The following is an 11,191-nucleotide window of genomic DNA, read 5'->3' as shown; positions in this document are numbered from 1 at the left end:
AGGCATTACGGTATTCATTGTTACTACCTCCAATCAACCTCACATAGGAGCCAAACCTCTTCACTGAGCACACTAGGCTCTGTGGCAGGTACTGCGAAGCTCTTGTGGGTATCTTCAACTGGCAGATGAAAATAACTTCCATGTGGCCAGAAATACGTGGCTTGTAGGAATGAAGAGTCCAGTTAGTGGACGCTACAGCATGCCCTCTCCCCTTTACCGCTGCCCCCAACCAAGAAAAAGAAATCTTAGAAAAAGGAAAATGGTTGAGTTATCGTTAATAAACACTTTCTGATGTTTAGTATGAGCTCAGAGATATCCCTTGAACTACATGTTAAGGAAATTTCCCTGAGTAATAAACTGCCAGTATCATCTAAGCTAAGGACTTACAAACTAAAATAAGACAAGACAAAAATATACACAAAGACAATTATTTAAGACCTTTATTAACAGGTGCTTGCCGTTTGTTGACTTTTTTGAAAAAATCAAGTTGTAAACTTTTATTACAAATTAAAAATGAGGTTCTTAAAAATCTCAACTTGACCAGATATGAAACAATTTAAAAACCTTTAAAGGTGTATTGAGAAAAACCAGGCTTTTTTTTTCTTTTTTCTAAAAAACACGTTTGTCATTACCAAAAAGAGACGTCTTTAGGTAAAAATAATAAAAACCCCATGCTGCATAGATAATGCAGATAGTTCTAGTTATCTGGTCAATGGGCAAAAAGCAAGCACTTAAGGTCTTCAGCTCCAATCTTTTGTTCATTTCTTATTGCTGGAATTTCATATTCATTTCTTCTTGTTGGATGACTAAACTGTAGAAAATAAATAAATAAATTTAAGATCATCTTGCACTGCATCGTCTACATTCTTTCAGTACACACCAAACTGCTCCAGATCACACTGGCATGAACAAAACTCCTATTTGTTTATCCCAAGACACGGATTTCCAACAGGGGGCTGACAATGCTGTGACAAGAATGGCTACTTATAGGTTCTGAATGACCTTTGGCCAACTATTAACTAATAAAGGGAAAAAACACAAAAGTTATCACTGACTGAAAGTGACAATTCTAGAATAAAGTAGAGACTGTTACATGTTTCTGAGTATCAAGTAAAAGGTTGAATGCAAAGGAATCCCTTAATTTTGGAACTGATATACCACTTTCCCCAAAGAGACGACGTTGCTCATTAGCACGAAGGTTATTAATTCTAGTAGCTATCCCACCTCTTTTGAAAACAAACATAATGCAACCATACTTCTTAGGGTAAATAAAGTTAGCCAGACTGTCCTCAGCTTACTGGTAAAATCACAGAATTCATTCACAACAGTGGACAAAGGCTCTACTATTCAAGAACTCAGGCCTCCAGGTGTCAGAACTGAGATGAGTGAGCAAAATCAGATATTTAGGTAATCTGAAGATGAATATGGGTAAAAGACCCCCTGAGTCACAATGGCTCAGCTTTCTCTTACATTAACAGACCCCACTCATGACGGCTCAGAAGGCAGAGGCCATCTAAGTTTACTTACCCGGATGATGGTAGAGATGGTAAGCCGGCATTTACTCAGCCCCGCCCTGCTCAGCCTCGGGAGCGGACGAATTCTCAGCTGGTGGATCGGCTGCTTTTGTCTCTTTGCCATCTTGTGGTTTAGGGTTTTCTGGGCGTCTGCGTCGGTAATTGAAGTTGCGGCGGTACCGACGTTGAGGTGGCTGCTGACCTTGGGTCTCATCTCCTTGATTTTCCTTATCTTCTTCATTGCCGTCCTCTCTAGGCTGTCTTTGGCGAGGAGGACCCCTGGAATGAATGTTGTGCCAAAATTGCAGTGAGAAAACCTCCATGCTTTCTTTAACCCACCCACCAGTGTTTCTCACTTGGTTCAGTCAACTAAACACCATTACCTGGTCTGCTTATCAAAAATGAATATGAAATTTGGTTCATATTTCACAAACGGAATGGGAGGACTTTATGCAAGGATTTGGAAGTGTATAAACTAGAAGATGGGCATTTAAAACTGGTATTAATGGACCAGCAAATTTTAACTTTCATGCCATTTTATTTACATGGGCTTCATGGTAATCAGGTTTGGGAACAAGTGCTAATAATCTTTTACTGATAGAGGAGCACTTGCTAAAAAGGCAGGAAATCAAAACCAAAGAAAAGATGTTCTCTCAAAAGAAATCAAAAGCACACAGCTACCATTAGTCATTAGGGAAAAGCAAATCAAAATCACAGGAGACCACTTCATACCCACCAGGATGGCCATAATCAAAAGACCAGAAAATAACCAGTGTTGGTAAAGATGTGGAGAAATTGGAAACCCATACACTGCTGGAATATAAAAATGGTGCAGGAGCTTTGGAACACAGTCCAGCAATTCCTCAAAATGTTTAGAGTTACTATGTGACCCAGCAATCAATTCCACTCAGGAAGTCTATACCCAAGAATATATCCGTTTCATGATTACGATATTCACAGTAACACAAATGTGGAAATAATCCAAGTGCCTATGAGCTGATTACTGAAAAAATAAAATAGGATATCCATCCATACAGTGGACCTTGATTTACCCACGAAAAGGAATTAAATACTACATGCCACAAATGGATGAACCTTAAAAAATATGCTAAAGTGAAGGGTGCAGACACAAAAATCTATGATCCCATTCATTAATGTTCAAAATCGGCAAATCCAGACAAAAGGTAATTGGTGGAAGCCAGGGGCTGGGGCACAGGGAAAAGGGAAATCAGTGACTGCTAATAGACACAAGGGTATTTTTTCATGGGAGATGGGTGAAAATTCTGGAATTAGGAGACAGTGGTAATGGTTGCATAACTGTGTAAATATACTACTAAAATCCAGAGCTATACACTTAGAAAAAAAAAGTTCAAGTTTACACTGTAGCAATAGTATGTTTAATCGCCTGAAATTAAAGGTATCAGGATCAAAGAAATTATCAAGACTTCTTTCCTTCTTGTTCTCCCATTCTTTATTCCATGAGAATTTATAATCCAGTGATCCTACCAATTATTCTATTTCCCATTCCCCCTTAATATTTTTCTCCCGTTACCCAAATATAAAAGCCCACCATTAAGCATAACCAATCCCAACCCTAGGTTCTTCATTTGGATCAACAAAAAAACGCTAGACAAATTCAACTCTGCTCAATTTGAGCCTGCTGCTCAAAAAAGGCTGGAAAATACAACCACATTGGGTGGTCCCGCTTTAAATATGACCATTATTTTATTATTTGATTTTCCCTATTTCTCTTCTAGAAATAATCCCACATCTTTGTCCCAAATTCCTCACGCCTCTTCTCTGAACCCTTCTTTTGATTCCACTAACACATCAGTGCCCACATACTCAGGCTTCTTACACATAAAACACCAAGGGTTCCTAACAAAGGGTTCACCCCTTATGTGTGGACAACCTGAATCCACTCACTTTCCTGTCAACTGTCTTCTACTGAATTTCTCAGCCTACAAATCATGCCCTTATTTCTCAAAAACACTTTCTTGATGCCTCTTCTCCCCTCTTGCCACTTCATTTGTCTCCTCAGTGAAACTGCTATACTTGCCTTAGGATCTTTCAGTTTGCCCTGGAGCCTACACTAATCAGGATTTAACCCCAAGCACTGTCAACTAGTCTATCCATCAAATGAAACTATTAAGTCTAATTAAAAGTCAAACAGTAAAACCAAAGCATTCAACAACAAAAGCTCACATGCTATTTTTAAAGACACTAATAAAGCTAGGTAGAATGTTTAAGCAACTTTATAGTGTAACGAAAAGGGAAACTAAGTTTTCTGCTGTTGGCACTCTTGGATGTAATGGATACTGCCACTAGAACCTATTTTAGACTATTTTAAAAACACTGATCACTTTGAAAAATGGCACTGTGATATCATTTGCAATATTTCAACAAGGTATCTTTGTGTTGTTTTAAAACTAGTCTGAACAATAGGTGAGTTCAAGATCAACAAAGGTCATCTGTTAACATCAAAAATAATCTTTCACACTCAACAGGGAAACCCCATCTATCTTCCAACATCCAGCACATAGCTAACACAACCAGCTAGAACTCCAGGCCATTTTCATGAATTAGAAACTCAGGACACAACAAACATCAGTGGAAACAAGAATATGTTATAGACACTGGCTACTGCAAAACTCTCAAAGCATATATACTGATGCAGATAGTATAATCTCAACTGGGTTCCCTAGCTTCTAAAGCTACAGTACCTCCATTTTTGTTGAAGTACACAAAAGATGGGGGTGGTTGTGGTGTTGTCAGAAACCTCTTTTATAGAATCACAAAGTATTCTGAAGACTTCTACATTGTATTCTAGATACTTTTTATAGTAAGGAATTTGTTTCTTAAGTTCTCTGGACATCTACAGTTAAAGCCGCTATGTAAGTGATTAGTTAAGAGTTTTTAACTGTATTGCTTTGACTTGAGTGTACTACCTGTTAGTTTTAGGGATCACATCTAGAGACTTGCTGCTTTAGTTATAGAGACCTTTAAAAAGGTAACTTGTTACACCACTCTATCCACCCATTGTGCGACAAATGGTATACTGGCTCAAAAAGGACTACCACATTTATATACTAAACACTTCCGGTTCACAAAACTCTTCTCCAATTACTCTATATTCTATTAGAGTGATTTGATTTCACAACCTAGGGGCAACAAAAAAAAAACCCTAAATTAAGAAGAGATTAATGGAAAATTATGCCACCTCAAGAGATTACATTATCATTTCCTCATTTATGTTAAGGTACAGTTCAGATATTCCTAATACTTAAAAGCTAATGCTTACCTTTACCTTTCTCCCTCCCAATGAAGCAGGTCTTAAAACATGTAATGTAATGCAGGTTGAACTATTCTCTTACCTGTGCAAGGACAGAAAAACTGAAATTCCATATACCCTCGTTATAAGAGAGGGGGGAAAAAAGAAAACACAATCGTATAAAGTAGACCTCATCTATACAAGCTGTTTTTAAGCAGGGCCAGCAAGAAGATGCAAAGAACACATTCTCAAAGATAACTGACTTCAGGTTCACCTCTTAGGCATCTGATAAAAGAAAATGTTAAGTGTTAACAAATAAATGACTCAAAAAGGCTGCAGGAGAAGTATGATGCTACTCAGTCCTAACATATGCTTGAGAAACTTAATACAAACCATACCTGCGGAATCGTGGTCTGTAACCCCGATACATATTCTGTCTCACTGGTCTACCTTGTTCTCCTGCACCCTGGTTGTCAGCACCCTGGAAAGACAATCAAGCTGACTCAATCAGTAACAGAGTAAATGAACCACACCAGACAAAACCAAAGTCTGCGTACAGGAGTTAAAAATAAAGAAATCATCTACCTGTAATCACATTGTAAATTAACCTTTGGAGTTTTTATTAGGAATCAAAAAATGCTCCCCACTAGATTAATTACTCCAACACAGATACGAGAAGACACCCACAAAATGCTTAAAATGTAGACCTATTCAAAGTTTTTGCATGCTGTTCATTCTTTTACTTTTTGGTAAAAACTTACTTCCATCACTTCTCCCTGCACAGGAGGGTTGGAATACTGTGGTCGACGCCCATAGGGTCTCCGCATGTAGTAAGGTGGGAACCGTCGCCTGCGGTAGGGCCGGCGCTGTTGGGCCTGGCCTTCGGGAGCACTCTCCGATCCCTCGTTCTTTTCCCCACTCTCACTATTCTGGTAGTTCTGCTGGTAATTGCGTGGAGGACCCCTGCGACGTGGATAGCGTCTATAATGGTTACGGTCTGCTGCATATTTACTGCCTTGCACTGGAACTCCACCAGGGCCTGTAACATTTGCTGCCTCCGCACCCTACAAAAGCCATCATATATTGACAGTGACAACAGAATTAAGTACACTTAACAAAATTTACACAAAGCAAATAAAGGGTCTATGTGGCCAGGGGTGCATAGAAATGATTAAGTATCAGTTCCTCACTGTTCTGAAGAGATTGCCCTCTAACTGCAGCCAGCACATAAGGCTTGATGCACCTGTGTTCATGTGGTCACCTGACCCATCCATCCACATTAGAGCCACCATCCTAACGGATGAGATCTCCAAAATATTTCCATACTGAAGTCAAACCTTTACACAAAAAGCATCCTCACCTTTTCTCCTTCAACAACATCAAACTCCACAGTCTCTCCATCTCCTACACTGCGAAGGTACTTCCTGGGGTTATTCTTCTTTATGGCAGTCTAGTAATATCACATTCCAAAAATAGATTAACAGGGGAGAATAATGTGCTTTTTCATTCAAAATGTACCAGAGTCAATATTATTTTAGCTTGGATATACACTTAAAATTAGCTTTAAATAAGACCAAACTGTCAATAAATTTAGGAAAACAGGGACCAATGCTACCCCCAACCTCAACCAAAATACTCTAAACTTACAAGGCCCCAGCATTTTACCACTATTTTCCAAACTAAAACAAGTAGTTTAACACTCAAGACACAACAATATATTTATGTATTTAAACGCTTTTTGCAAAAGCATCATGTGTAGCTTTAGACAAAATGAGGATATCCATCTATCCCCCAAAGACTGCACTTAATAGAAGCTAGCCCCACACAGGGCCAGTTTAGATGACAGGCGAGTTTAGTTTTGCATGCTTCAAAGTTGACCAAACCAACTTTGTCCCTGTGTTAACCGTATCAAACTCAATTACAAATGTCAACCAAAATCCCTTCCAACCGGTCTATGAGAATACGTCAGTGGAAATGCAATTCACATGTATGGACTATGCGCCACTCTTTACATTATCTGACTGCATGGGATCGTCAGTTATTACCCTCTCAGAATACAAGAAATCTCACATTGTTACTTGTTCTCTAGACTGCTACAACAAAGTAAAAGGGGAAGAATAACACCTCACATTCGAATGTACTACTGAATAAAGTTCTCTCCAGTGTTACCTAGTCAAACTCATTTTGACAAATGATGTGAGGTATTATTACTCCCTCTGTGCAGATAATTAAACAGGCTTTTAAAAGTTAGGTGACTTGCCCAAGGTCACACAGCAGCTAAGTGGCACTTCGCAAAGTATGGACTTTTCTAAATTCAGGTCTCGGGATTCCAAATCCCATGTTCATTCTACTACATCACAGCAGTATCCATTACGGGACCACTCATGCATTTCCATTCCATAGGAGGCAGGACAACCAACAAAGCTGAAGCCAATTAAGCTAAGTTGCCCAGAACTGCAGTCTCCTGGATACACTAAGACCTGAGCATCCAAAGTCCCAAGAAACAACTAAATGTTGAAACCACTTCCAAAATAAAGAGGAAAGCATATTGGTGACACCTGTGGGTCAGTACCAAGTGGGTGACATGCGTTCAGCCAAATAATTGATCTCATCTGTCATCTAAACTGTCACAAAGTTTTCATACCTTCCATATATAGCCAACTCTTAATTACCTGCAGTCATTGGGGATAGCAGAAGTACAGAGATTTATAATCTCAAAACATTTCAGTCAGCATCTTCAAAACACCCCAATTTACCCCCGAACTCTTTAATGTTGCTGTCAAGCAACAAGACTGACAAGCCTTGCTGTCTCGTTTCTAATTATGTATATTCTTTTGAACGTGCAAAAAGGAAATTAGGAACACAAAGGAGTTGGCATTCAATCTTACAAAATGTTTTAAAAATAACACTGAGCAGTCCTGTATTTATGTTTAGAATTTATTTTTAAAAATTCATTTATTTACTTATTTTTAGAAATCTATACACCCAACATGGGGCTTGAACCCATGAGCTCGAGATCAAGAACTGTACACTCAGGTGCCCCTATGTTTAGAATTTAAATGTTTCCATACTCATATATCTGACCCTGAGATTCTGTGATAGAGCTCTGGGTGTATAAGAAACTGATCTGGCTCCCCCCTTGATTACCACTGAATGCTGTATAGGATACCTCAGAAAGTGACAAAGTACCAACCTCAGACAGCCTTTCCTACAAAGTATGCTGCCATCCAAGCTCACACCTGCCTAACAGTGTTAGTGTGAAAACCAACTAGGTCTTTTGATGTCTGGAGAAAAATGTAAAAAAGTGGCTAAAAAGTTCTTGGAGTGATTTTCAGTACAACCTGATAACATTTCAACAGTCTTAGTGAAAAAACGGCAGTGTACCCAAGTACACACATACAAATGTGTTTTTCCTACCCATGGCACACCTGTGAAGATAATGAAGTCCAACAGAGCCCATGATGTACTTAAGTTTGAGGTACTGGTGTTTACTTGGCAGTGCTTACTTTAATTCCTTAATGCACAAGCATATTCTGAAGTATTTTCTTATATGTACCTGTGAAAGCTTAGCATTGCAACACCTAATCCTGTGTTAGTTTTTTTTACTCTCAAAACACTGAAGCCAATCTAAAAATTATTGAGTAATCACCAACTTTGCCATACTACCTTTTGACTTCAACCCTAAACTAGCCAGGATTCTTAAATTTTTCAAGCCAACCAAAATTCTCCAAAGGTAATTCCCATTCAAAGTGCTTTAGCATAAACAGAAGGACCTAGGCTACTTTGCTAGTTTTTTTTTTTCTTCCCCTCAGCATCCACTTCAAATTTACAGGTTTTGCAGCTTAGTCCTACTTCCCGCCATGATGATTGTGATTTTGTCTCTACCACAGAGCTACAACCTAGCAGCATTTGCAAACACCTCACCAAATTTTGTGTGTATTTATAGCATTATTAGTTCAAGCTTAGGGTAATGGAGATTTTTTTTTCTTCCTCTGAAACTGGTTTAAAAATTTAGTAGGAGTAGATTTCGTCATTCAAAAAACTACATTAACAAAACACCCATTTGAGAAATACCTGTTTTAATTGAGTCACCAATATTCTAGTGTATACATTTAAACACTTCCTATGGGAACTAAATTGTTTGGTGGTTGGATAGAATAACCTTTTTGTAAGGAACAATAGTTGAGAAAACGTCCATCCCCTTCTCACAACCCTTAAATCCAGAATTGGAAACATTCACACAAGCACTCACCTGGTGTACAAATACATCTTCCTTGGTGTCATTCCTACAAGACAGAACCAAGTTGAACAAGTCAGAAAATGGAATACATTTCATGTTGCCAAAGATTAAGCTATAAGCTTGGTTCTCTGTGCATTACCTCCTATTTTTCCTATGGTCACAGGGACCTTCTGGCTGCCAAACAACCATTAGGAAATTTAAAGCAGAGAGTTTTGTTTTTGTTTCATTTTTAAGACTAAGAGATTACCAACTAAGTTGTAACTTTAGGACTACCTGTAGGATTACCTTATCCACTAACATGAACAATGTTCCAGCCACCCCACTCTTACTCCTAGAGCACTGTTACTTATTTAAGTAGGAAACCATAAATATATCTCATTCCATTAATTACTAGCTTCATCCTTTCTCAGTTCTTCCTCACCATTTCCAATTCCCAAGCTCTCCTTGAGGTCATAAAGGGGACTCCTAAAAAACCATCACAGAAGTTGTTACTAGACCAGGAATAAGTCCCAGGTAAACTATGGGCTTTGGGTGATGTCATAATGTGTCAATGTAAGCTTGTCGAATTTAACAACTGTCACTCACCACTGTGGTGCTGGATAGCGGGAGAGGTCGTGCAGGAGTCAACCCTCTCCCGGAGGCTGCATGCATGGCCATGGAGTACATGGAAAATCTATTTTCTGCTCAATTTTGTCAAACAGCTAAAACTGTTCTTAAAGACCACAACGAAGTCCAAACATGAGCGCCGTCAATAATACCCCCATCGTTCCTGTGGCAAGCACTGTGGTGGTGAACTAAGGAAGTGAAGATGGACAGTTTCCTACTAGCACACAACCCCTTCGCTTCATATCAAACACCATTTTACAGCAATCATTAAATGTCTTGTCAAACTGTGCTGAAGAAATATGGTTGCAAAACCTGCTTTAGGACTTTAAAAGTAGTGTTAAAGAAGGCAATATTTGCCTCAAATCTTAAAGTTAACGGAAAACAAGAAAGATATTCTGGAGGTAGACAGAAAAGAGGTCATGGAGATGGGTAAATCAGCAACTAGCGAATTCAATGCAAGTGGGAGTTCAAATTGGCTGGGGCATGAGGAATACAGCTGTGGGGAAGGGTAAATAACAAGAGCTAAATTATCACAAAGGTAAAGGAGCCAGCAAAGGCTTCTGAGTAGAAGAAAATACCATGATAACATTATCAGATATTATATTCTAGAAGTCCAGACCAGGATTGATGGAAGCCTAGACTAAGGGTCTGTGTGTGAGGGAGCGTATTTGAGATCTCTTTCTTGAGGTAAAAGTAGGGGAAACTTTATGGATAAATGGATTTTGGAAGTGAGAGGAAAATGGGAGAATGAGCTTCTAGCTCTTTAACTACGACAGGGGTGAAGGCAATGATATTTATTATAAGCAAACACCACAGGAGAAATAGATTTCCAGATCTTTATTGACTCCCCCCTCTTCATTTGGTACAGATCAGAGAGAATGAGCACAATAACAGTTCTAATGTTTCATGACAAAAGTAACAAAGGTTACAATGAACTAGGCTGACTGGCTTACTGACTGCTGGCTCCTTGTTGAACCATGGAACAAATGCTGCAAAGAATGTGCACAGCATGAGGACATTTAATTTATGGGAACAAAATTTTAAATTAAAAAACAACAAAAAAACCCCCAAAAACCTACACACACGCAGAACACTGCAAAAGCTACTCAAGGCACGTGACCGAAAACTGACCTTTATGTTAGCTGAATATTAGGAACACCTAGAAAATTAATGGTTGCCATAATGCCCACCTGTCAAATAGGTCCTCAGGCATCATACAAATAGTTCCATAGACATCACTACTTAAAATCTCCAACACACTTGAATTTTAAACCTAGGTCCCAAGGAGAAGTACACTGAAAAACTGGTAGAGTAGGAAAGGCTGGCAAAGTCTAGAACAGGAACTCTGAATAGGGGCAGGGCTGACCACCATAGGCCATAATTGGTGTGAAGAGTGTCAGGAGCTAGAGAACTAGGTAAAGAATTATTTGGTATGCTAGCAGACTTTTCAAAAAACAATTTTTTTAATGTTTGAGAGAGAGAGAGAAGGGAAGGGAGGGAGAGAAGGGAAGGGGGGAGAGAGGGGAGGAGAGGGAGAGGGAGAGAGGGAGGGAGGGAGGG

The 11,191-nt window shown here is 39.1% G+C and overlaps 1 protein-coding gene across 2 annotated transcripts in view; it reads right to left on the bottom strand.

The window, feature by feature from the left end:
• Positions 1-426: 426 nt before the first annotated feature.
• The window catches only part of YBX1 (Y-box binding protein 1), a 19,737-nt gene continuing 8,972 nt past the window's right edge, over positions 427-11,191 (bottom strand). Inside the window, exons 3-8 of one of the 2 annotated variants that reach the window (XM_039238616.1) lie at positions 9,038-9,071; positions 6,146-6,235; positions 5,547-5,849; positions 5,184-5,266; positions 1,528-1,793; positions 427-811 (exon numbers count right to left, since the gene is read on the bottom strand). In XM_039238616.1, the coding sequence (XP_039094547.1) occupies positions 1,559-1,793; positions 5,184-5,266; positions 5,547-5,849; positions 6,146-6,235; positions 9,038-9,071 (745 nt within the window). In that variant the 3' untranslated portion in view covers positions 427-811; positions 1,528-1,558. The remainder of the gene's footprint in view (positions 812-1,527; positions 1,794-5,183; positions 5,267-5,546; positions 5,850-6,145; positions 6,236-9,037; positions 9,072-11,191) is intronic. The other variant, XM_039238617.1, reaches the window with a different exon arrangement.

The sequence above is a fragment of the Hyaena hyaena genome, unplaced genomic scaffold (genome assembly GCF_003009895.1).
Source record: "Hyaena hyaena isolate Hyena2069 unplaced genomic scaffold, ASM300989v1 scaffold_144, whole genome shotgun sequence".
Taxonomy (NCBI): domain Eukaryota; kingdom Metazoa; phylum Chordata; class Mammalia; order Carnivora; family Hyaenidae; genus Hyaena; species Hyaena hyaena.
This window is presented reverse-complemented; position numbering and strand designations above follow the sequence as displayed.